The sequence below is a fragment of the Eubalaena glacialis genome, chromosome 15 (assembly GCF_028564815.1).
Source record: "Eubalaena glacialis isolate mEubGla1 chromosome 15, mEubGla1.1.hap2.+ XY, whole genome shotgun sequence".
NCBI lineage: Eukaryota > Metazoa > Chordata > Mammalia > Artiodactyla > Balaenidae > Eubalaena > Eubalaena glacialis.
The window spans coordinates 55,535,345-55,563,091 of NC_083730.1; the positions used below are offsets into that span (position 1 = coordinate 55,535,345).

The 27,747-nt window shown below is 33.9% G+C and overlaps 1 protein-coding gene across 4 annotated transcripts in view; it reads left to right on the forward strand.

Moving 5' to 3' along the window:
• The window catches only part of ROCK1 (Rho associated coiled-coil containing protein kinase 1), a 146,406-nt gene that overhangs the window by 74,507 nt on the left and 44,152 nt on the right, over positions 1-27,747 (forward strand). For 3 of the 4 annotated variants that reach the window (XM_061170278.1, XM_061170280.1, XM_061170281.1), the window contains exons 9-14: positions 327-418; positions 11,969-12,128; positions 16,064-16,124; positions 19,497-19,585; positions 21,663-21,711; positions 26,304-26,439. In XM_061170278.1, the coding sequence (XP_061026261.1) occupies positions 327-418; positions 11,969-12,128; positions 16,064-16,124; positions 19,497-19,585; positions 21,663-21,711; positions 26,304-26,439 (587 nt within the window). The remainder of the gene's footprint in view (positions 1-326; positions 419-11,968; positions 12,129-16,063; positions 16,125-19,496; positions 19,586-21,662; positions 21,712-26,303; positions 26,440-27,747) is intronic. The other variant, XM_061170279.1, reaches the window with a different exon arrangement.

Below are 27,747 nucleotides of genomic sequence, written 5' to 3' on the forward strand. Positions count from 1 at the left end.
TAAAAAACCTCTCAAGAAAATTCATTATGCTAATGAAGCAAGGTGATGGATATTTGTTGTCAGTAGAAAAGCCATGGAGTATCAATAAATCTGTGTTTTGTGTGTATTTTTTCTTTAGAAAAAATTCTTTAATATTCTCAGTCTTCAACTTATTTTTTATGTAAGCTCAAAATTATGCTGACAATATAATTTCAAGGTGACATAAAATTGTATTTAACATCCTGCACAGATTTAGTATTATGCCCACAAATAAATATGAACAGGTTATAGTATCAATAATAATATCTTAAATGATTAATGACTTTTCTCCTTGTCTTTCTATTCAGAGAGGTGAGATTAGGGCGGAATGGTGTAGAAGAAATCAAACGACATCTCTTCTTCAAAAATGATCAATGGGCTTGGGAAACACTCCGAGACAGTAAGTTATTTTCTCTTGCACATTACGGTGACTATACAGTGAAAGTAGTTGTGGTTAACAGTCTGTTGGAACTGCCTTCCTAACATACGTATATATCTGATGAAAATCCAGAGTATACAAATACTATGTAAGTATTGTCCTAACCTAGTTAAAGAGAGAATATTTGATAATGTTAGGAAAATTATACTGCTCCTTCTCTGATGTCCCATTCAATATATCAAGATGAAGTATTATGCACATGTAATGGAGTTGGGCTCAGCAGGCATAATGTGATATTTGATCTTTGTTGAATTGCTGTCTGTTTAGACTTTAGTATCTCTTTGTAGAGGAAGTCAATAATTAAGAGGTAATATTTCTTGTGAAAAAAAAGTTATTCTTTTGTTTATACTAAAACCTAAAATATAAGGAGGTTCTATTGCAGTTTAATTTGTGTGAGGATATAAGAAATTATGGTATGCTTGATTCCATCAGACTTGCAGCTTGAAATCCAGAAATAAAAATTTGTAGTGTGCAAAAAGTTAATTTTCAGTCAGTTTAGAATATTCCCTATTTTAAAAAGAGTTAAAATTACAGTGATTCACAGAAAACTTTGCTTAACGTAGCTGAATCAAAGTCATAATGGCACCAAAGGTTCCCACCATCTTTGTGTATTTGGGAGGCCAAGAATTCATCTTTCCTTTGCTGAAGTCTCAGGAATTGTTTCCCTTTTCACTTAGCAGAGAAAGGATAGTGTATACCAGCCCCTAACTTCCTGCTGTAGCAACAGCAATGATCATAATAAAATGAACTCAGCTGCTTTAGAAACAGATACAAATTAGGTATTCCTCTTAAGATCTGCCTATCTAGTTGAGATTGCGTGAGATGATTCCTTCAGGGGAGAAAAATCTTTCTAATTTTGAAGAAATAGATCATGTAGCTTTGCCTATATTAGTGAAGTATCCTTGTTAAATATTTTATTTACTTATTTATTTATTTATTTATTTATGGCTGTGTTGGGTCTTCGTTTCTGTGCGAGGGCTTTCTCCAGTTGCGGCAAGCGGGGGCCACCCTTCATCGCGGTGCGCGGGCCTCTCACTATCGCGGCCTCTCTCGTTGCGGAGCACAGGCTCCAGATGCGCAGGCTCAGTAATTGTGGCTCACGGGCCCAGTTGCTCCGCGGCATGTGGGATCTTCCCAGACCAGGGCTCGAACCTGTGTCCCCTGCATTGGCAGGCAGATTCTCAACCACTGCGCCACCAGGGAAGCCCCTTGTTAAATATTTTAAAAGAAACCATTATATGGTCTTCAGGTACAGTACATACATTCTACTAAGCTATAAAATTGACTAAGAAGGGAAAAGGGGAAATAAGAAATTCTGGAAATTAAGAAATTACACTGCTACAGAGAATGACACTGAATGACCTGCTATCTGGAGAAGCTACAGGAGCAGCCTCACCTTGGGAGAATTTATTAACAGTTAGTTATACACTGGAAAATAAGAAACTTCCTCTTCCTCATAAGTAAATGTGACATGATTATTGTCTTCACATTTCAAGAGAAACTGTTGCAAGACAGAGATGAGTAGAGTGAGATGATGAATGTTTGCATTGAAAAATTATGTTTTTATTCGAGTTACGCTTTTAGTAAAGTTTCAGAAGGCTGAAAACATACAGATATGATTGTAAATTGAGGAAAATTTAAAAGAGGACTCAAGAAAATACCGAGTATATTTTCTGTCGCTTCTTTTTTCAGAGTAAAGCAATGCATAAACAACTACAGAATAACCATACGATAAATCATTCTAAAAAAGTAGGGAAAACATGTGTGTATTGAAAATTGATATTAATTAGGAGAGGAGGCAACCTAGTCAGCAAACATTATTGAACACCTACTATATACTGAGCAATACTCTATTTCAGACATTAGGAAAACAAACCAGCAAAAGTTCTTTACCTTGTGGAGCTCATAGTCTAGTGGAACTGTGGCATCCAAATCAGTGGCATTTTTGATATTGTTATACCTCCTTAATATAACTTCATGTTTATGGAAAAAGTAAGTAAAATGAATTATGTCATTGATTTAAGTCAAATGAACTTTATATTTAAAGAATTTCTATAAATAGGTAGTTTTATTAGTAGTAGTATCATTTCTGTATCTTTTTAGGATCTATATTGTTATCTATGGTTTTGCTACAGTCTACTTAGAGTTAACGTACTTAAAATTCCGAGAACTTTTTCTAATCCTGATAGCTCCTGTTTTGTGCTTACTGTAAAAGAAGAAAGAAAAATCAAAGTCTATAGAACTTATTGTTCTCTTCTTCCCTTTCCCTCTTCCTACCCTTCTTTACTTCCCACCCCTAAAATACCAAGAATACTTTTATTCTGAACTGACCTCTCTGACCTACCAAGTTTTTAAAAATTATATAACAGTTATAATTCTTTTTAATTTTTTTTGCCTCTCCAATTTTCTTTGGCAAAATTTCTTACTGTTTTGCAAATAATAGTTCTTTTGGTAGTTTTACCACTTATATGTCTGCAATTTATAATGGCAATCTTCACCATCTGTTCCTTGGCTGTGTGGGAGCAGGGTACAAAATAGCTTGATTTTTTTGGCAGAATTTCCATGAGCTTCCTGATCTTATTCACTCTTAATTTAGAGACACAAAGTATTAAGATTGTAAAATTACTTTTTCCACGCATTTGGGATAGAATTAAAGAAATGACAGGTGATTAAAGATAAAAGAAATGAAAAGACCTAAATAGCTTGCTACAGGTCATACTGCTAGCAAATGACAATGTCAGGACTCAGGTTAAGTCTGTTTGACTCTAGCATCTTTGATCTTGTGAAATACCATGTACCATTTAAAGATTTCCACTATTCAGTATTATACAGACTAGAAACGTAGAGAATTGACACTTGTTGGCAGTTAAATTTTAGGAAAAACAAAATGATAACAATTATTACATATAATAACATTATTAATAATACTGTGTTAAATATAATATGTGGTTACTTGTAAAACACTTTGCCATTCATGATCTCACTTCAGCTAAGATATTACCATTACTTAATCCACCTTTAGCTGATGGGTGACACTTAAGATGGTAACAGTGGTAACTGTCAGATCATGTGGTGAGTTTTCAGTTTAGTTAAAAACAAACACAATTAATTGTATGCACATATATACTAGTTTAGTTTCTGTGGTTCAACTGAGTCTCGTGTCCTCTCTTAGAATTTTACATTCTCATGAGAGAGATCATCTGTGTAGGCTTCATGGATAAAGAATTTAGGAGCTAGCCAGTTTTAGGGGCTTAGGAGTTTAGACTTCCTCAGCATTATATTGGGTTCTTTTTTAACAAATAAACTTTAAGAAAGATTATCTCTTTATTTTCATAAAGGATATATATCATAAAATTTACCATTTTAATCATTTTTAAGTGCACAGTTCAGTAGCATTAAGCACCTTCAGATTGCTGTGTAATCACACCACCATCCCTCTCCAGAACTTTTTCATCACCCCAAATTAAATCTCTGTAACACATTGAACCATAAGTTTCCATTCTCCCCTTACCCCAACCCCCCAGTAACCACTATTCTACTTTTTTTCTCTATGAATTTGACTGTTCTGGCTACCTCAAATAAGTAGATTCACACAATCTTTGTCTTTTTGAGATTGACATTTCACTTAGCATGTCTTCAAGGTTCATCCATGTCATAGCATGCATCAGAATTTCATTCCATTTTAAGGCTGAATAATATTCCATGTATGTATATACCACTTTTTTTTTAATCCATTCATCTATTGACTGATACTCAGAATGCTTGTCCTTTTAACTATTGTGGGTAATGCTTCTCTGGTCATTGATATACAAATGTCTGTTGGAGTCATTGCTTTCCATTCTTTTGAGTTAATTTTTGTATATAGTGTAAGATAAGAGTCCAACTTCATTCTTTTGCATGTAGTTATCCAGTTTTCCCAGCACCATTTGTTGAAAAGACTGTCCTTGTTTCCTTAAATGGTCTTGGTACCCTTGTCAAAAAACATTTGACCATATAAATATAAGGGTTCATCGCTGAGCTCTCTATTCTATTCCATTGATCTATATATGTCTGTCTTTATGCCACTGTTTTGATTGTGGTAGCTTTGTAGTAGGCTTTGAAATAAGCAAGTGTGACTCTTCTAACTTTGTTCTTCTATTTCAAGATTGTTTTGATTACAGGCATACCTCACTTTATTGTGCTTTTACAGATATTGCAGTTTTTTGTAAATTGAAGGTTTGTGGCAACCCTGTGTGGTCATATGATGGTTAGCATTTTTTAGCAATAAAATTAAGGTCTTAATTTTAAATTAAGGTTTTAGTTTTAATATTTTAAAAAACATAATGCTATTGCACACTTAATAGACTACAGTATAGTGTTAACATTTTTCCGCACTGGGAAGCCAAAAAATTTGTGTGACTTGCTTTATTGCTCTATTTTCTTTTTTGCTGTGGTCTGGAACTGAACTCACAATATCTCCGATTTATGCCTGTATTTGGGATCCCTTGAGATTCCATATGAACTTTAGAATGGGTTTTTCCATTCCTACAAAAAAAGACAGTGGAATTTTTGTAACAATTATGTTGAATGTGTTTCCAATTTGGCTGCCTTTTATTTTATTTTCTTGCCTATTTGCTCTGATTATAACTTCCAGGACATTGCTGAATAGCAGTAGTGAAATTGGGCATCCCTCCTTGTCTTGTTCCTGATCATAGGGGGAAACCTTTCAGTCTTTCCCCATTGTGTATGATGTTGGCTATGGGTTTTTCATTAATGCCCTTTATTATGTTGAGGAAGTTCTCTTCTGTGCCTTGTTGACTGATTGTTTTTATCATGAAAGGGTGTTGGATTTTGTAAAACGCCACTTCTGTGTTATTTGAAATGATCATGTGGAGTTTTTTCCTTCATTCTATTTATGTGATGTATTACACTGATTGACTTTCATGCGGTGAGCCACCCTGGAATATATCCCATTTGATCATAGTTTATAACCCTTTTAATATGCTGCTACATTCAGTTTGCTAGTATTTTGTTGAAGATTTTTGCATCTGGGGATATTGGTTTGTGTTTTTTTTTTTTCTGGTGGTGTCTTGGTTGGCTTTGGTGTCAGAGTAATTCTGGCCTCATGGGATGAATTAGGAAATGTTTTATCCTCTTCTGTTTTTTGGAAGATTGTGAGGATTGGCATTAATTCTTCTTTATATGTTTGGTAGAATTCAATTGTGAAATCATCTTGTCTTGGACTTTTTTCTTTGTTGGGACATTTTTTATTACTGATTAAATCTCTTACTGTAGGTTTATTCAAATTTTCTTTTTCAAATAAGTTTTGATAGTTTGTGTGTTTCTAGGAATTTGTCATTTCATCTAGGTTATCTAGTATGTTGGTGTACAATTGTTCATAGTTTTTAGTTTTATCCTTTTTATTTGTAGAAGGTTGGTAGTTATGTCCCCACTTTCATTTCTGATTTTAGTTATTCGTGTGTCTTCTCTTTTTTTCTTGGTTTAGTAAAAGATTTGCCAATTTGATTGATCTTTTTAAAGAACCAATTATTTGTTAATTTTCACTATGTATTTTCTATTATATATTTTGCTTACCTGAATTTTAATCTTTATTGTTTCTTTCCTTCCTCTAGCTTTGGGCTTGGTTTGCTTTTCTTTTTCTAGTTTCTTAGGGTATCAATCTGGGTTGTTGAATTGACATCTTTCTTTTTTTATAATATAGGCATTTACAACTAAAGTTTTCCCCTAAGTACTGCTTTCACTGAATCCCATGAGTTTTGGTATGTTATTTTCATTTTCTTTCATCTCAGAGCATTTTCTCTAGTCTCTTTTTTGATTTCTTCCGTGACTCATTGTTTAAGAGAACATTGTTTAATTTTCCACATACTTGTGAAACTTCTAATTTTCCTTCTATTATTGACTTCTTGTTTCATTCCGTTGTGGTTGGAGAAAATACTTTGTAGAATTTCAGTCTCTTTAAATGTATTAAGTTGTCTTTTGAACTAGCATATAGTCTGTCCTGGAGAAGTCCCATGTGCACTTGAGAAAAATGTGTATTCTGCTGTTGGTCTTGGATTGTGCTTATTATATCTGTTACATCTATTTGGTTTATGGTGTTATTCAAGTCCTCTATTTTCTTATTCATCTTCTGTTTAGATTTTTTGTCCACTATTGAAAGTGGATTATTGAGGACTCTATTAGAACTGTTTCTTTTATGTCATATATATATATATATTTGGAGCTGTGTTGTTATATGCATATATGTTTATCATTGTTGTATCTTCTTGATGAATTGACCCTTTTATCAATATCAGTATGCAATGTCTTCACCTCACACTGGTCAGAATGGCTGTTGTCAAAAAAGGCTACAAATAACAAATGCTGGGGAGGGTGTGGAGAAAAAGGAACCCTCCTACACTGTTGATGGGAATGTAAATTGGTGCAACCACTATGAAGAACAGTATGGAGGTTCCTTAAAAAACTAAAAATAGAGCTACCATATGATCCCAGCAATCCCACTCCTGGGCATATATCCAGGGAAAACTCTAATTCAAAAAGATACATGCACCCCAGTGTTCACTGTAGCACTATTTACAGTAGCCAAGACATGGAAGCAACCTAAGTGTCCATCAACAGATGAATGGATAAAGATGTGGTGTATATATACAATGGAATATTACTCAGCCATAAAAAAAGAATGAAATAATTTCTTTTGCAGCAACATGGATGGACCTAGAGATTATCATACTAAGTGAAGTAAGCCAGACAAAGGCAAATATATGATATTGCTTGTATGTAGAATCTAAAAATTAGAAATGATACAAATGAACATATATACAAAACAGAAATAAACCCACAGACATAGAAAACAAACTTATGGTTACCAAAGGGGAAAGATGGGGGAGGGATAAATTTAGGAGTTTGGGATTAACATATATACACTACTGTATATAAAATAGATAACCAACAAGGACCTACTGTATAGCACAGGGAACTATATACTCAATATTTTGTAATAACCTATAATAGAAAATAATATGAATATATATATATATATATATATATATATATATATATAAAACTGAATCACTTTGCTGTACACCTGAAACTAACACAGCATTGTAAGTCAACTATACTTCAGTAAAAATATATGTATACAGTGTCTTTGTTTTAACCATTTTTGACTTAAAGTCTGTTTTGTCTGGTGTTAGTATAGCTACCTCAGCTCTTTTATCTGTAGAATATCTTTTTCCATCCTTTTCTTTTAACCTATTTATGTCTGTGGATCTAAAGTGAGTCTCTGTACAGCACATATAATTGGATCAATTTTTAATCCATTTTTCCAATCTCTACCTTTTAATCAGTGAGTTTAATTCATTTAAATGTAAAGTGAATACTGTACAGAAAGACTTCTGTCATTGTCCAATTTGTTTTCTGTGTCTTATTTTTTCTTTTTGTTCCTCAATTCTTATATTATTGCCTTCTTTTGTTTAATAGATTACCTTTTCTGGTTTACTGTTTTGATTCCCCCTTCATTTCTTTTTTTGCATATTATTTAGTCATTTTCTTATAGTGACTACGCTGGCCATTACATTTAACACCCTAACTTGATACAATCTAGGTTGAACTGATACAGTTTACTGTCAGTAGCAATAAAAACTGCTCCTATACACATCCATTCCCTCCCTTTAGTTGTTATTGTCACAAATTACATCTTTATATATTGTGTGCTTATTAACATAGATTTATAATTGTTTTGTGCATTTGTCTTTTAAATCATATGTGGGGAGGAGTAGAGTTACAAAACAAAATTACAATGAAGTTGGGTTTTACATTTACCTATGTAGTTATCTTTACCGGTGTTCTTTATTTCTTCATAAGGCTTCAAGATAGTGTCTAGTATCCTTTCATTTCAACCTGGAAGACTCCCTTTAAAAACATTTCTTATAGGACATGTTTACTAGTAGCAAACTCTCAGCTTTTCTTTACCTGGGGATCTCTTAATTTCTTCTTCATTTTTGAAGAATAATTTTGCCAGTTATAGAATTCTTAGTTGAGAGTTGTTTTCTTTCAGCACTTTATTACTATTTTTTTTTTTGGCTGGGCTACACAGTATGCAGGATCCTAGTTCCCCGACCAGGGATTGAACCCATGCCCCCTGCAGTGGAAGCATGAAACCTTAACCACTGGACTGCCAGGGAATTCCCTCAGCACTTTAAATGTCATTCCACTACATTCTGGCCTTAAAGGTTTCTGCTTAGAAATTGGCTGTTAATCTTATTGAGGATCCCTTGTATGTGATGAGTTGCTTCTCTGTTGTTGCTTTCAATATTCTCTCTGTCTTTGTCTTTTGAAAGTTTATTATAATGTGTCCTGGTATGGATCTGAGTTCTTACTTGGAGTTCATTGAGCTTCTTGGATGTATAGATATATATATTCCATTAAATTTGGTCATTTTCAGCGATTATTTCTTTAAATATTCTTTCTGCCCCTTTCTCTCCTTTCCTGGGACTCCTGTAATGTGTATGTTGGTCTACTTTATGGTGTCCCAGAAGCCCCTTAGGTTCCATTCACTTCTTCTTTCTGTTCCTCATACTTGATAATTTCAGTTTTCCTATCTTTGAGTTCGCCGGTTCTTCTGCCTGCTCAAATCTGTTGTTGAACCTCTCTAGCACATTTTTAGTTTCAACTTTTGTACGTTTCAGTGCCAGAATTTACATTTGGTTCTTTTTTCTGTCTTTTTATTAATATATTCTATTTGTTAAGGTATCATACTCCTGGTTTCCTTTAGTTCTTTGTCCTTGGTTTCCTTTAGCTGTTTGAGCACATTTAAGACATTTAAAGTCTTTGTTTTGTAAAACCAATGTCTGGGTTTCCCCAGTGAGGTTTTCTGTTGTTTTCTTTATTCCCTGTAAGTGGGCCATACTTTTCCTGTTTTGTTTTTTTTTTTTTTTTTTAACCTGCTTTGTAGTTTTTTGTTGTGAACCGGACATATTGAACACTGTAATGTTGTAACTCTGGAAATCAGAATTCCTTCCTTGTAGAGTCTGCAAGCAACAGCTTGTTGTGGGCTCCAGTCATCCGTTTGTTTAGTGACTTTCTGGAACTATTCTTATGAAGTCTGTATTCCTTGTGTGTGTTCATTTAAGTCCCCTTTCCATTATCTCAGCAGTCAGCCAGTGACAAACATCTCCTTAAATGCTACAATTTAGCACCCTCTTTCTTCATTGAACGTTTCCTTGCTTGTTGTAAGTTTTTTCTTAGATTTCAGAGTTCCAAAAAAGTTGTTCCTGATAGTTTTGTGAGCTTAATCGTTAGTTACTTCAATGGAAGGGCAGCTTCTTAGAGCTCCCTCTTCTGCCATTTTTGGTGACATCAGTTGGATTCTTTTTTATGGAACATGATTCCTATATTACCAGTTATTTATTGAAAGGTAAATTTTTTATAAATGGAACACTCTATATATTGATGGTAATTCAGTAAAGCTAAATTTATCCTTCTTTATTTATTAGTTCTGGCATGATTATATGGTATTATGTAAAGCCTAAACATCTTAATTTAGAAGCAGAAATAATTACTTTTATAATTCTCCCAGGATTTCCCATACTTGTATCCCATACTTGTCTCATTTTAAAACTACTCTAAGATGGTATGTCATCTATAAAAAGACTAGGTCTGTCTGAAACAGCAAGAGAAAATGCACCAAAACTTGCTCTGCTTCCTTTTAAAATCTATCTTATATGATAATTTTAAAGCAGGATTTCTCACCTTCAACACTAGACCAGAGAAATCTTTCTCGTACCTGTTGTCCTGAACATTGTAGGATGTTTAGCAGTATCCCTGGTCTCTACCCACCAGATGTCAGTAGCATCCCTTCCCCAGTTACGACAACAAAAAAATGTACCCAGACATTTCTGACATATTCAGACATTGCTGAATACCCCCGAGGGGCCAAAACTGTCCCTGATTGAGAACCACTGTTTTAAGGTAAAATTTGTGCCAAGACCATGTACTTCACAAGGAGTGACAACCCTTTTTTCCCCTCATTTTACAAATTAGTCAATTAAGATCAGGAAGCTAGAATCATCTAGTTTGGCAGTTCTCTTGGCCATTACGGAAAGAAAATGGTGGAAAAGCTCTTTTCTCATTCGCTGTTAGTACTACAGCTTCTTTTGGTTAAATGTGTTGTTTCATTGCCAAATTTATCTGATAGTTCACTGTATCTGAGATGCACAACAATAGTTATTTCTTGCATGGAATACCCAGATGATTCAATAGAACCGTGATTCGTTTATATAAGAAATTAAGATTGTAAAATCAGGTCAGTTAGTTTTTGTTTGCTCTTCTTTATCTTTTTCTCTAAAGGAACATGAGATGATTGTTTCAAAAATAATTATTGAATATTTTGATGATAACATTTCAGTGATGTTTTATTATGCTCCTGTATCTTTAAAAAACTTTTTTCCTGAAATTTATTTTTAGGTGTACTTTCTATAGCGTATTTAAGCTCCAAAAGAAGATATTAGTAGTACTAGTTTCTTTTTTTTTTTTTAACATCTTTATTGGAGTATAATTGCTTTAGTACTAGTGTCATATGGTATTTTCTTCTGTGTCATGAATATTTGCATTGCCACATACAGTTTTATGTTATTAAGTATGTGTGGGTCTTGCTCCCCATCAAGTTTAAAACTCTTGAAGATTCTGTGTTAAGGTTTTATATCCCTGCTCTCTTTTCCCAATAGCCATTTCATAAATAGTTCACTGAGTTGTCCCTTAATCACTTAATTCAGGGAAGGTAACTAGTCTGAAAATATAATTCAAAATACTTTGCTCCAATTCAGTATTTTATAATAACCTATAATGGAAAGGAATCTGAAAAAAACAAAAATACACGTATATATACATATATATGTGTATACACATACATATAACTGAATCACTTAGCTATACACCTGAAACTAACACAGTATTGTAAATCAACTTCAATTAAAAAAAAAATACTTTGCTCTTATAGAGATATTGAGTCGGGGGGAGGGGAATACTGATCATCTAGATTCTAGATGAGTAAAAATATTTCAGTAACAAATTATTAATTATACCCAGGACCACTAAGAAGTAACTTTGATTTCTAGTTTGCTGTAGAGCAGATTAACGAGCAAAATACTGCATTTGAAACTAATCAACTTTGAGTACGATTTGTCGTGCTATAGTTTCTGAAAAGTCTTTTCTGTAGTCCTAACTGCTTTTGCACATCTTATACTACAGTGTATTTTAAAACAAACCTTAATAATACTTGACTTGTAATATTCAAATTAAACTGGAGGTATAGATGATAATTATAGGTGACTTTGAAGATAATTGGTTCACGAATTACATAATTAATGATCAATACCTGTTGATTAATAATCCTAATAAAGCTTACTGTAATGGGGTTCAACCCATTTGGAATTTGTGGTTCACAAGTTATTTGTATGTAGGAAGTCATTAGTAGTTGGTACAGAATCATTGCTTCAGTTTTGTTTCTGTTTTCAGCTGTAGCGCCAGTTGTACCTGATTTAAGTAGTGACATTGACACAAGTAACTTTGATGACTTGGAAGAAGATAAAGGAGATGAAGAAACATTCCCTATACCTAAAGCTTTTGTTGGCAATCAACTACCCTTTGTAGGATTTACATATTATAGCAATCGTAGGTAAGTATGCTACACATTGATATTTGGAGTAGGTACTGACTTTATTGTAGTCATGTTATTTTCTTAGGAATATCTAAAAATCACTTTAAGAACATTTAAAGTAGATTTAATGGTGTATAAAGAGATATATTATTATGCTGCTTTTCAACAATGCATTAGATTTCCAATTTCATATTTAATATCTTTCAGACTCATCCATGCTCAGGATATTGTTTTTCAGAAATTCTTTGCTGAATGATACCCTATATATCTTCAAGTTACAACAATTAATAGGTCAAGAGATTCTCTTAATACTGATATTTTGGTTAATCATGTTATCCGAAGAGTTCTGGTTTTATAATACATTTTGGAGCAACATACAGTTTTCTAGCATTATCATCACTATATTGATGTTACGAAAGGCCTATAATTTTCAGTTCTTCAAAAATTAAGTGATTCCTCCCTAAAACTACTAAATGAATTATGTTTTACATCATGTAAGACCTTGTGACCTTGGGCAAATAACTTTCATGTTTTTTATGCCTCCATTTCCTCAAAAATAGGGATGACGGGGATAATAATAACAATACGTGTCTCAGGGTTGTTATAAGGGTTAAGTACGTCAAAACACAGTAACACACTTAGAACAATGCTTTGCATGGAGTAAGCACTCAATGTTAGTTACTTTTATCATTAGTATGAGCTAATATTAGTTTTAGTCTTTTCTAATGGACTTCAGATACAAGTTAAACATTTAACATTATTTTCATATGCTGGGCATTCATTCATTCATTCATTCAACAGACATGTTTGACAACCTGCTCTTTGTCAGGTATATACTAAGCACCAAGGTGCAGGGAGAAGGATTAATAAGATATAATTATCTTCTCTTGAGATGCTCATATCCTAGTGAGGAAATGGATAAGTTGTACAATGTAGGTTGGCAAGTACTACACGACGGAACTCTAAACAAAATACCATACCAATATATAAAAGTGAACTATATGCACCATTAACTGGGTGTGTTAAATCTGCTTGATAAATTTATTTTAAAATTTGTATCTCTAATCAAATTATACTCCATTAGAATGGTATTAGATATTTGAATTGCTTGGAGTAATGATTAAATTTGAGGTTATTATAGCTAACCTTTTAAAGTGAAGCATCTTGTCATTTTAGTCAAAACTTTTTATAAGAGGGTAATTCAGTTTAGAAAACAGGAATTCAATTTAGTCTTGCTTTATGAAATTTCTCCAATAATCCAACTGTAAGACAATAATTTTGTTCTTTAGATGTTCAAATACTTTTGTTGTATCACCAAGTAGGTAGTACTTGAGTTTTGACCCCTAGAAAAGAGCAATATTTTAATCCTTCTTCCCTCCCTAATACTCCATGAATATTATATTGGAGCTATTTTATATTGAAATACACAGAGAACCTTCAAAGTGGTGTGTTTGCTGCAGCATCCTTTCTTTTTTTTTCTTTTTTAAAAAATTATATATATATATTTTTAAGCTTTTAATTTAAAAAAAATTTTTTATTTTGGCTACACTGGGTCTTAGTTGCAGCATGTGGGATCTTCATTGTGGCATGCAGGCTTCTTAGTTGCGGCATGCGAATTCTTAGTTGCGACATGCATGTGGGATCTAGTTCCCTGACCAGGGATCGAACCCCAGCCCCCTGCATTGGGAGCACGGAGTCTTACCCACTGGACCACCAGGGAAGTCCCTAAATTTTATATTTTTATCAGTTATTCTCTGGCTTGGTTTCTGAAACACTCAACATGTTGATATAAACACCCCCCAGTGTTTCTGGATTTTCTGTAATAGAGTTCAGCAGTTAATTACTTTTTCCACACAAAAGTTATTACTTTCTCTGCACAAAGGTAATCTTGAATTAAATAAGCATTATATATATATATATTCTTTGTACTATTGATACATTGTCATGCACTAGATTATGTTCCGTGATTTTTCCTTGTATTCATGTGTTTCATATCCCAAACTAATTTCTGAATTTCTTAAAAGTAGAAATTGTAGTCTGTTCTTAAATATCACCACCTTGTTTAGTAATTGTTTCTTACATGTTTGGTTGGAGGTATGGTTGCTCTTAATAAAGAAAGAATCAGCAAAACATTAATTAGCCTTACTGTAATATGTAAGTATAATTTTGAATTGCATGAAATTAAAGACTTCTGAAATTCTTACTTCTGAAATCCAAACATACAAGGACAGAGATCTTTACTGTTGAATTATAGCTGAATTATAAACATTTTAAAAACAGCCTTAAACTTTTAGTTATGTTCCTAATAATCTAACACCTCTTTCATAAAAAGTTTACCTAAATGACCAGATTCTATATAAAAGCAACAATATAATATGAAAAAGAACCTTGAAAGGAAAAAAAAGATAAGAAGTGGAAGAATGAATGGATGTGTACATTGGTATCCTTACATTTCCAGGGCTGTATTCAGAGAACTTTATGTTACTAACTTTGCAGAAGTCTAAACATCAACTTTACTTATATAGCACATTTATATTTAGAAGATAAATTAGAGATCAAGTAGTCTGATCTATCTAATTCAGATTCTACTGGTGTTGCTGTATGCTTTTATTTATATCACATAATGCAGAATCTCACACTGAATTTCTGAGGCACTTTATAGTCAATGGAATTAAATTGCACTATATCTAGAAGTTGTCATTTGTTATATGGGACCTTTTCTCTACAAACCTGCTACATAGCCCTTGTTATTGTCTCCTGAATATTTGATTCTGTGGTTGATCTGAATAATTTTCCAAGAAAAACATGGGAAATGACATATTTTCCTGCTGTTTCTTTTAGAGCACTGCTATATATGTTTAATGGTACTTAAAGGACACTTGATTATCTTCTGTTTTTCACTATGAATTAATTATTTCTAGTGTGTTAACAACTGCCCCATAACAGCTGTGAAGTATACTGTAGCTATTTGATCTCTTTTTGAGGGAGCTCTACTGGTTAACCAAGGTGGTAACTGTAGTGGTGATATAGATGTAGTAATAGTGGTAGTCATAGGATGGTAAAGGAAGTAGCAGAAGTATCTTACCTTTACCTAACATTTGATTGTGTAGAAAAATTTTTTATATGATCTGTTTATATCTGTTTGGTAATCTGATGTCTAAAGAAGACCTCTAAAGATCACTAATATCTTGTATTTGTATGTAATTCTAACTTTATATTGAATTTAACAAACTCTGCAAGGCTTAGAGTCACAGAAGATTAGCAGGACATCTTCAGAACTTTGGTTCTGTTATTTCACCACTTACACAAAAACTCTTAACTTTTTTGCCCAGAAAAGCAATATCATTCTTTTTTTTTTTTGGCCATGCCGCGCAGTTTACGGGACCTCAGTTCCCCGACCATGGATTGAACCTGGGCCACGGCAGTGAAAGCGCTGAATCCTAACCACTGGACTGCCAGGGAACTCCCCGGCAATATCATTCTTGACTGAAGGATAACTGGGGGCAGTGGGGAGGAATTGTGCACATGTCTGTAGAAGTCAACAATTCCTTATTCCTGATTCTAAATCCAAAAGCTCTAAAAACTAAAAGTTTTTTAGTGATTTGTTTGGTGGCAAAACCTGCCATAACCTGCTCTCATGGCCAAAAACCTAATCTGAACTAAGTTGAGACTATTTTATGGTTTTTATTTATTCTCTTTGGTATGAATATTCATATATTTTGCTGCAGGGATATTAAGGTATATGATTACAGAGTGCTGCTTCAGACCTAACTGGGGGTTTTATTTAATATATGTATCATTTCTGTTATGTTTCTAAAATAAAGAATTAAGAACCTGCACTCAATTTTTAAAAGCAGAGCAAGTACAAAAGATAGGCATATAGTATTTGTTACTGGTTGTTACTAGATATTAAAGAGTTTTTTGTTTTCTTTTAAAAACTATTTTCTTCCTAGGTACTTATCTTCAGCAAATCCTAATGAAAACAGAACTAGCTCTAATGTGGATAAAAGCTTGGTAGGTATTTTCTTATTGTTATTATTTTAAAAGTTGTTTTGTGGATAATGTATTTTGTATGCATGATACTAAGTAAACATGCATTGCTTCAGAATATGTAGTTAGTGATCTTAAATTTTTATAGCACTTTTTATCTACTGTTTCCTCTCCTGTTTGATTTCTTGCCTGAATATCAAATGGGCTATTATATGTGGAGGCAGTTAGTAAACTATACATTGCTATACAGATTGACAGAGGTGGTCTTTTTAATCTTTGGAATTAGGAATTTATGATAAATCAGTGTATCAGTAAGAGTCTTGACAGGGAAACAGATGGCACGTTCAAAAGATTTAAATGAGAGTTTTTGTGTGTGTGTGTGTGCTAAAATTTACATAACACAAAATTTACCATTTTACCATTTTTATGTGTACGGTTCAGTGACATTAAGCACCTTCACGTTGTTGTGCAGTCATCACCACCATCATCTCCAGAACTTTTTCTTCATCCCAGACTAAAATTTTGTGCCCATAACTCTGCATTCCACTCTCCCTTCAACCGCTATTAACTATTATCCTTACTTTCTGTCTCTATGAATTTGACTATTCTAGGTACCTCATGTAAGTGAAATCATACAGTATTTGACTTTTGTGATTGGCTTATTTTTCTTAATGTCCTTAAGGCTCAGGCATGTTGTAGCATGTATCAGAATTTCATTCCTTTTTAAGGCTTAATATATTCTGTTATATGCATATACCACATTTTGTTTATTTATTAAGCGAAGAGAGTTTAATGAAGGGACTGTTAATGGTGCTATGCGTAGGATTAAGGGGAGCAATAAATAAAGGGAGCTAAAGCAGCCATTGATTGACAGCAGTGGGAAGCCATTGCCCTTAGTCTGAAGGGACAAGGAGAGACAAATCTTGTTACCACAGCTCAGAGAAAATGCGTAGAATCAGGAAAGAGGAACGAAGAACATAGAACACTGCCGGAGCCATGGTAAGGCAAGAAGAGTGTGGGGAGAACGGATGTTTCATTTCTCCCAACTGATTTCCGGCTGGTGTCTCCTGAATGCTGAAACCAAGCTTAAAATCATAGGACAGCAGAGCCCAGTTAATGCAGTCTGTAAATTTGAAGGCAAAGAAGGTCAGAGGATGGGTCTTCAAGGCTGGAAGGGAGAGGTGGCAAATGGAGAATAACCAGTACAGTGAGCATCTTCTAATTTGACCACTGAAAAGTGAATTCCTGTAGGAAGTGAATATTAGAGACATGAGTTCTTTTTATTGTTAGAATGGCTCATGTTCGTGAGACAGAGGATTAAAATTTTTTATTTGCTTACATTGAGAAGGTCCTTTTGGGTTAATCGGGACTTTTCTTAAATATACCAGAAATAATTATCTGGTCATCCTTAGAGCATTCTTTGAGCTCTTTGTGTGCTATAGCCTCCATATTTGTAACTGAGATGAGGTGTAGGCAGCAATCATTTTTAAAAGCTGACAGAATTCTTCTTTCTCCTTCATATATTTACTCTTAAATGTGAGAGAACATATGGTGGGAAGGGAAGGTGAGAAAAAGGGGAATGAACTATGTGAGTACTGGTTAGCTGTTATGGCCATTTTTCTCTTTTAAATTCTCATCCCAGTAGAGCTATTTGCCAAATTATATAGCTAATAGGGGCTCAGAAATCTTCAAAATTAAAGCACATTTGACCTGGAGATGGTGACAATAAGGAGCTGCTATAACCCCGCTCTCACTGTATTACTTATCTGTAAGTTTAGAGGTACATTAGGACTTAAAAAATAATTCAGTGGAATCCTGTTTTCTTTGGGCTGATCTTGTTCAATGGTGACTGCCATAAGTTTCTGTCAGTGGCTTTTATCTTTTGCTCTGGTTAAGATCACAGGGGAAGAAGAAAATGCTTGTGTGCCTACTATTTCTGTTAACCTAGAACTAAGTACAAAAATCAACTAATTTAATTTTCAACTCTTCCCTGAAAGCCTTCTAGCAGAGATGCTAGTGAACAACTTTGCAGTTGCCAAATATGATGAATATTTTTCATTCTGTATCTTATTTTTCTTTTTTGCTGCATTTGACACTGACCAGTCCTTCCTCCTTGGAACTTTAAGAACTTTCATGTTCTCATTATTTCCTTCTTTTTCTCTTTCTACCTCTGGATTTTATTTTCAGTCCTCTTTGCAGGATCTCCTCCCCTTCTCTCTCCCCCCAACCCCATAATTATTAAATGTTTCTCAAGATAGTTCTGATCTTGGCTCTCTGCTCATTTTCTGTAGTTAATATCATGTGTGTCTGGCTTGCTCCTCTGAACTCCATACCCGAATCTTTTCTCTTTCTCTGACTGGACTTCCCTTCCTGCACATCTTTCAGACACTTCAACCTAGACCAAAGCCTAACTCACACTTCTCCTCTCTCTATCCCCTCACCAGCAGTTCTTTTTGTGTCACCCATCTTTTGTAATGCTACTCCGTTCTTATTTCTAATCAGTTGCTGGGTTATAAATTCTGCCTTTTGACTGACACAGTTATCCATTTCCTCTTCATTTCTACAGCTTCTGCCTTATATCAGACCTATATACTCTTTTTGCCTGAACTGTCTATTAATTGGTTGTTTTGTCTAGAATTTCTCTGCTCTCTAATCTATTCACCTTATTACCGAAGTGATGTTTCTAAAATGCCAATACTCTGTCATTTCCCCTTTTAAAGTGTTTATAGGTTAAAGTACCCAACTCCTTTTCTGCATACAAGGATCATAGTCCCACTTGCCCTTTCAGATTTTATGTGATTCGTTCTCCCTGTTATGTTCTTTGCTCTGCCTAAACTTGATTTCTTCCCATTTTCCAATCATTTTCTTTCTCTCTACTTTTGGACTCATTCATTTTAGCTAAAATGCATTCCTTCTTTCACTTCCTCTGCTTGGTAAATACCTCTCTTCTTATAGGTCTCATCTCAAACATTCCATCTTCAAGGCAGAATTAGATGTGACCTCTTCTATTCTTCAGTACACCTTATATATAATTTTATTAGTACCTACCACATTATATTATAATATTTTGTGTATATGTCTGGGTTATTGTAGGTTCTTTTCACCCTCCTATTCCCCTGTGCCCCACTATTGAACTATTAGCTTTATGAGAATGGGGACCAAATCTTTTTAATTTTTGTGTTACTAATGCCTACCACAGCACCTGACATATTAGTAGGTGTTGGAAAAAAATGTTTGTTAAATTAATAATAAAAATTTCAGATAGAAAGGAAAAAGGTAAGATTGGATCAGATAATTCCCTTGTAAACAGGTATAAAATGGTAATATAAACTTGCTATTTTAAAATTCTCTATGAATATTCTTAGTAGAATAAGTTTTTGTTGTTTTTAATTAAAGCAGGAAAATTTGCAAAAAACAATTTATAAGCTGGAAGAACAGTTGCATAATGAAATGCAATTAAAAGATGAAATGGAGCAGAAGTGCAGGTGAGAATATACTTTATGTTTTTCACATTAAAAGTTGTATAGCAACTGCTGATTTTAAAGCTTGTACTCTATAAACCCTTGAAAGTAGATGGAAGTAAGGCAGAGATGTAAAGATTGCTATTGATATACATTCAGTGAAGAATATTCACTTAATGCCTGGTTTATTGATTTTCTCTCCCATTTTAATTGGCTGACAGAAAGGGAAAATTAGTTTACATTAAATAAGATGCTTTCTAAAATGTAGCTGTTGTTGAAGATTAAAATTCAATAAATTTTTGGTGCAGACACTCTTCCACTGTGATTCGCTATAGCAGTATTTTTTTCAGGATTTTTTTCCTATGAGTCTAAATTTAATAAGAGCCTATATATTTATGAAAATATGAAATGATCAAGATAATTTAAAATAACCTAGTATAATGCTTAGTTACTTATTAATTACAAACAATAACACTTTATTATATTGTTAGTAGATAGTATTGAATAAATGAAAAACAGGTAACAGATTAAGTATTCAAAAAAATGGAATTGAGAAAATTGGCAATTTTGTGAGTGTGGGAGAGGAAACAAGTAAACTGCTCACTACCTACAGTTCCTTATAGATTAAATAGTTAAGCATCTAATATAAGCTTTTTTTAGAAAAGCACTTTAAGGAAATAATTAACTGAGCCCAGTATTTGGAAGGAATTTCTAGGTATAAAACATAGAAATAAGGAGAGGAAATGGATAGATATTATTACATAAATGTTGAGCAGTTTCTATAGTTAAAATTAAAAGGCAAATGACAAATTAGTGGTAGTGGTGGTGGTAGGGATCAATTTAAGGAGGAAGTAAGAGTGGCCAAAGTGGCCAATAATCATATGAAAATGGGTGTGTGTGTGGTGGTTGGGGGGGGGTGGCCTGAGATGAAACTGGGAAGGTTGACAGAGTCTAGATCTTAAAACACTCTGTCTTTGAAAAGCTAAGAAATTTGGGATTTATCCTAAGGGTGATGAAAAAACATTAAAAGTTATTAAACTTAAAAGTAAAACAAAAGATCAAATTTGCTTTTAAAAAAGAACTCCCTGGTTAATAAGGCAGCATTTGACATTTATTCACCTAAATGAGAATGAGGGAGGAAGATGAGTCAAGGAGGATTCCCAGGCGGAGTGCTTTACTTTGGGACAGTAGAGGAGAAGCAGGTTGGTATTGTGGGAGGGGTCGCCGGGCAGAGGGAATTCATTTAGCTTTGGACATGCTGAATGAGCTATTTGGTAAGACATCCATGTGAAACGTTGCATGTACAGATTTGAAGCTCAGAAATAGGTTTAGAGCCCCAAAAATGAATTGTGATGGAGATAATAATACACTTTCAGTTTATCTCAGATTTTTGCCCAAGTTGCCAAGTGGTGCATTTACTGCTTTATATATACCACCTTTCCCGTCATTTACTTACTCTTATATTAAAGGTTAAATGGTTAATCTTTGTTTAGTAGCAAGTATTGCATGAGGGAATTCAGGGATCCTTAATCTAGAATCCATAGACCTCTCCTAAAGCATCCATGGATGGAATTCGAGGTCCTTAAACTTGGGTGACAAACGTGAATCTTTTCTGTAACCTTTAGCTAAAATTCAGCATTTTCTTTAATTATGAACACAGTGAATAATCCACAGTTATTAGCAGTAGCTGTGAATTTTTTATTACCAATAGAAATCACAAATATTATCTCAGAATGCAGTTGTTATTTATCTCTAAATACCATTTATGCTCATTACTACTTTAAAATTACTGCTGCTAGATCTTATTTAATATATTAATAAAATGCATATATTAATGAATCATACTTTTTAAAAAAGTTTATGACTGTATTTCAGTATAATTTTGGTTTCTTTTAATCCTATGTATTTTATTTTATGCTTTTAAAATATTATTCTGAGAAAATGCCATAGGCTTCACCAGACTGACTGCCAAAGGGATCCACAGCACACACAAGAAAGGTTAAGAAATCTTAGCTAAATGGAAAAGTAAGGAATGTGGTGTTTCACCCCAAGCTATAAAAAGTAAATATATCTATAATCTATATTGCTTTTGCTTTTACAGAACTTCAAACATAAAACTCGACAAGATAATGAAAGAATTGGATGAAGAGGTACTTTTTGTTTTCTAATCAGAAGTTTTCCTTTTTGAGACTTTTTCCCTCTTTCAGATTGTTTTCTGAGAAAATTACATTTGAACTTTATAGGTTGCAATACAGAACAGGACCAAAGAATTATGATGAAAGCCTCACTTTGGAGCTGCAGGTTCAAGTGAAATTAGATTATACTTTAGTTTCTTTTGTGTGGTTTTATTCTAGAACCATGTTGAAATTTTAGTACATAAATTTCAGTTCAGTGGTTCTTAATAGTTGAAAGGTGAGAAAGGAGCAACAGATCAGAAATTGAATCTGGAACTGTAGCAGAAAGAGACAAATTCAACTATTAAGAACCACTGAACTGGGCTTCCCTGGTGGCGCAGTGGTTGAGAATCTGCCTGCCAATGCAGGGGACACGGGTTCGAGTCCTGGTCTGGGAAGATCCCACATGCCGCGGAGCAACTAGGCCCGTGAGCCACAACTACTGAGCCTGTGCATCTGGAGCCTGTGCTCCGCAACAAGAGAGGCCACGATAGTGAGAGGCCCGCACACCGCGATGAAGAGTGGCCCCCACTTGCCACAACTAGAGAAAGCCCTCGCACAGAAACGAAGACCCAACATAGCAATCAATCAATCTTTAAAAAAAAAAAAAAAAAAAAGAACCACTGAACTGAAATTTATGTACTAAAATTTCAACATGGTTCTAGAATATGGGTAAACACACTATACTCTCCTTCTCCTCTTAAGTTCTTTTATGTTACAGTTGACAGTTGAAGCAGAAATTACAGCATTGTCTAATGTGGTTCTCCATGTATATAGAAGAAATTTTTAAGACAATTATAAATGGGTATAAAGGGAGGTAAGGTTTTACACTTTAATCAAACTGGTAATATGCCAACACTAGTAATATAATGTAATACCTAGAGCAGCCACTGATAAAAATTATACAAAGAGATACACTTAAAAACACTAGTAAATCAAATAGAATTCCAAAAAATGTTCAAGTAACCTACAGAAAGACAAGAAAGAAAACATGGGACAAAACAAAATGGGAGGCTTAACTCTAACATATCAGTAATTATATTAAATGTAAATTAAATGCAACATCAATTAAGATAGATTGTCAGAGTAGATTTTTTAAAATTACCTACCTGTATGCTGTCCACCAGAAACTCTCTTCAAATGTAACAATATAGCCAAGTTAAAAGTAAGAAGATGGAAAAATACATCATGTAAGCATTAGCAAAAAGAAGGCAACAATGGCAATATTGATATCAGGTAAAGTAGACTTTAGGACAAAGAAAATTACCAGGGGCAGAGGGACATTGCAGAATGACAAAAATGTCAATCCTCTGAGAAGACATAACTTTCCTAAATTTGTATTCATCAAACAGAAGAGCTACAAAATTTGTGAAGCAAAAGCTGATAAAACTGAAAGGAGAAGTAGACAAATCTGCGATTACTGTTGGAGACTTTTTAAATACCACTCTCTAGACAGAGGATCAGCAAACATATAGGAGAACTCAGCCACACCATCAGCCAATAGGATCTATTCAACATTTGTAGAACCCTCCACCCAGCAGCAGCAAAGGACACATGTTTTTCAAGCACTCAAGAAATACACACCAAGATAGACCACATCCTAAGCAAACTTCTCCAGATTTCAAAGAATTAAAATCATACAGAGTGTGTTCTCTGACCAAAATGTGACCAAACCAGAATGAATAACAGAAAAGTATCAGGCAAATCTACAAACACGTGGACACTAAACAACACAGTTCTAAATAATCCATAGGTCAAAGAGTCTCAAGGGGAATGAAAAAATACTTTGGAATGTTAATTATATCTCATAAAGTTATTTTTCAAAGTTATGGATCTTCATCTTTTAAAAATATTTGAACAATGAAAATGAAAACAAAACATCAAAATTTGTGGGATGCAGCTAACATAGTGCTCTAAGGGAAATGTATACTCTAAATGTTTACATTAGAAAAGACGAGAAGTCTCAAATCAGTTATCTAAGCTCCTACCTCAGGAACCTAGAAAAAGACGAGCAAAATAAACCCAAAGCAAGGAGAAGGAAGGAAAAATAAAGAGCACAAATCAGTGGAATTGAAAACAGAAAAATAATAGAGAAAATCAGTGATAATAAAAACCCAGCTGTTTGGAAAGATCAACAAAATGGACCAACCTCTAGCAAGATTGTCAAAGGAAAGAAAGGACACAAATGATCAGTATCAGGAATAAAACAGGGCATATTCCTACAGACTCTACAGATATTAAAAAAAAAAAAATTCTTAAGGAAATACTATAAACAGTTCCAAACAAGTAAGTGTAATATTTAGGTGAAATGGACTAATTCCTCCAGAAATACAAACTGCCGCAACTCACACAATGTGAAATACATTATTTGAATAGCCCTGTATAACTATTAAAGTGAATTCATAATTTAAAAGCTCCCCCAAAAATTAATCTTCAGGACAGATGGTTTTACTAGAGAGTTCTACCCAGTGTTTTTTTAAGAATTTTTTTTTTTTTTTGATGTGGACCATTTTTAAAGTCTTTATTGAATTTGTTACAATATTGCTTCTGTTTTATGTTTTTGTTTTTTGGCCCCAAGGCATGTGGGATCTTAGCTCCCTGACTAGGGATCGAACCCCGCACTCCCTGCATTGGAAGGGGAAGTCTTAACCACTGGACCGCCAGGGAAGTCCCTACCAAGTGTTTTAAGAAGAATTAACACCAATTCTACACTCTCTCTTCTAGAAAATATAAAAGAAGGGAACATTCCCCAGTGAATTTTATGAGGCTAGAATTACCAAGATACCAAAATCTAGCAAAGACAGTACTACAAAGAAAACTATGGATCAGTATCCCTCAATCATGGCCAGCTGATTTTTGACCAAGGTGCAAAAGCAATTCAGTGGAGGAAGGATAGTCTTTTTAGCAAGTGGTGCTGGAGCAATTAGGTATTCATAGGCCAAGATATGGACCTCAACCTCAGTCTCACATCTTATGCAAATATTAACTTAAAACAGACCATAGATTTAAATAGGGACATAAAAAATATAAAACTTCTAGGGAAAAAATAGGGGAAAGTCCTTGGGACCTGCAGCTTGGTGAAGAGTTACACATTACACCACAACTATGATCCATATAAGGAAAAAAATTCAATAAATTGGACTTCATCAAAACTTTCTCTGTGAAAAACCCTGATAAGAGGATGAAGACGCTGTAGGCTGGGAAAATGAACTGTTGTTACACACAGCAACTTGGATCGATCTCAAGGATATTTTGTTGAATGTAAAAAGCTAATCTCAAAAAGTCCATACTGTATGATTCCATTAATATAACATTTTCAAAATGGCAAAATTATACAGATGGAGGACCTCCTGTTATTGGTTGCCAGGGATATAGGTGGTGGGAGAAGTGAGGGATGCATGTGGCTATAAGTAGTGGCTGGAAGGAGATCACTGTGCTGATGGAACAGTTCTGTGTCTTGATTGTGGTGGTGGTTACATGAATCTACACATGAGATAAAATGACATCGAACTACACATGCTTTATACCAATATCAATTTCCTGATTTTGTTATCGTACCATTGTTAATAATGTAACTATTAGGGGAAACTGACTGGTAGGGTACATGTACTGTCTTTGCAACTTCTGAAATGTAGAATTTTAAATTTCAAAATTTAAAAATGAAAAAATAAAAGTTAGAATGATAAAATCTTACAATTGGAAAGATTTTGGATGATCTCTGTCAAATTTTACTAAATCTCTCTGACAGCATCTTACTTAAAAGATGGATTTCACTTAAAAATGGAAAAGCCCAGAAAAGCACGCACTATAAAGGAGGTTTGTCCATTGTGGAGTCTTAAAGATAAAAATGAAGCATCAAAAGCAGAATATGCTGATAGTGGTAACTCAGAAACAGAAGATACATTTTTTTAAGTTGTGGAATTTGGAGTATTTTTTTTTTTTAACCCTCCCCTCCCCTTAGTTTCATTTTCTAAAATAAATATTTCTTTCATTACTTTTGAATATGCATTAGTAGGTACATACATAGAACATCTTAGGAAAGGTAAGTTGTTACAGAGATAGGGAGGGGATTAAGGGAGACCTCATACAGGGACTGGTGAACTTACTACAAACACTCTAACCTTTGGTATCATTTGAGTTTTGCACCATTTAATTATCAAATATGTAGTTATTATCTGATGCCTTTTATATTTCATGTCTTAAAATTTAGGATTGTAAATAAACCAAAATATTGGTAATATAATACAATGTGTTCGTCTTAATGTGTTTGAATACAATGTGTTCGACCTTCAGTCTGACAAGATTCATAGGGTTTTTTATATTCAGGGATTTTTTAAAAATCTCTGAAAATTTTGTATGTCTAGTTAAAATAAGGGGATTCTCACTGTTTTCTTCTAAGGCAAGCTAATTCTACTATTAGAAAGTTGTTGTTGTTAGGAAGTATTATCTGATTTTGAAACCAAAATATCTATCTTAAGTAATTGTGTACTTTATTAAAAAAGAACAGAGTATTCCCTTGAATAAATGAGGAGTATTAACTGTAGTGGTAACTTTTCTCATAATTTCAGGGGAATCAAAGAAGAAACCTAGAATCTACAGTGTCTCAGATTGAGAAGGAGAAAATGTTGCTACAGCATAGAATTAATGAGTACCAAAGAAAAGCAGAACAGGAAAATGAGAAGAGGAGGAATGTAGAAAATGAAGGTAAATTGTTACTTCCTTTGAAAAACACTGGAATTTCTAACACTATCTTGAGGTCTTCATCTTGAGGTGGTCTTAAATTTAGTGCCTGTTATATATTTTTGAAGCCACAGTCCTAAGACACCTCATGAGCTAAATACCCATGTCCCAAAATTTATGTATAACATACTAAATTCAGTAGTAATGTTTTAGCTAGAGTAGTGATTTTTATCCTTGTGTGTATATTGGAATTTCTTGGGAAACTTCAAAGAAAACTAATGCCTAAACTTCAGAAATTCTAATTTAATTGATCTAGACACGTGGACTGGGCATTGGTATTTTTAGTAAGCTCTCTAGGCACTTCTAACAAGTAGCCACATTTTAGAACAACAAGACTAGAATTTTTGATATTAGTGTTACAAATTTAAAATAGCTTTCTACATCCTTTGATCCAGTGATTTCACTTCTAGAAATGTATTTCACGTACACTTGTGCACATGCATACTGATATAGAAACAAAGCTATTCATTTTAGAATTGTTTAAAATGGCAAAAATTATAAACAATGTAAATGTAATCAGTGGTATAATAAATTTTAGTATATATGGTAGAATACTATGCTTTTTATAAAAGAATAAAGTATCTCTTGGGCTTCCCTGGTGGCACAGTGGTTAAGAATCTGCCTGCCAATGCAGGGAACATGGGTTCAAGCCCTGGTCTGGGAAGATCCCACATGCTGCGGAGCAACTAAGCCCGTGAGCCACAACTACTGAGCCCACATGCCACAACTATTGAAGCCCACGCTCCTAGAGCCTGTGCTCCGCAACAAGAGAAGCCACCGCAATGAGAAGCCCATGCACCGCAACGAAGAGTAGCCCAACTAGAGAAAAGCCCTCGCGCAACAATGAAGACCCAACGCAGCAAAAAATAAATAAATTAATTAATTAAAAAAAAGAATTTAAAAATATTTTTTAAAAAAGAATGAAGTATCTCTTTATAAACTGTTATAAAAGAATCTCTAAAATGTATCTTCACCAAAAAAAGTACAGATTGTTTAAAACAAGATTGCTTATCTATATATGTTTAAGTGTGTGTGTGTGTGTGTGTGTGTGTGTGTATGTATATAGATATGCATGTGAAAACATATATATATATATTTGTGTTTTTATATATTAGGGTATGGATACACAGACTATCTTAGGAAGGATATGCAAGAAATTAGTAATAGTTGTTGCTGGGGAGGAGAGCCAGAGGGGCTGGGAGACGACGTGGAGGGAGAAAGACTCATGCTATACTATACACCATTTGGTACCTTTTGAATTTTGAAGCATTT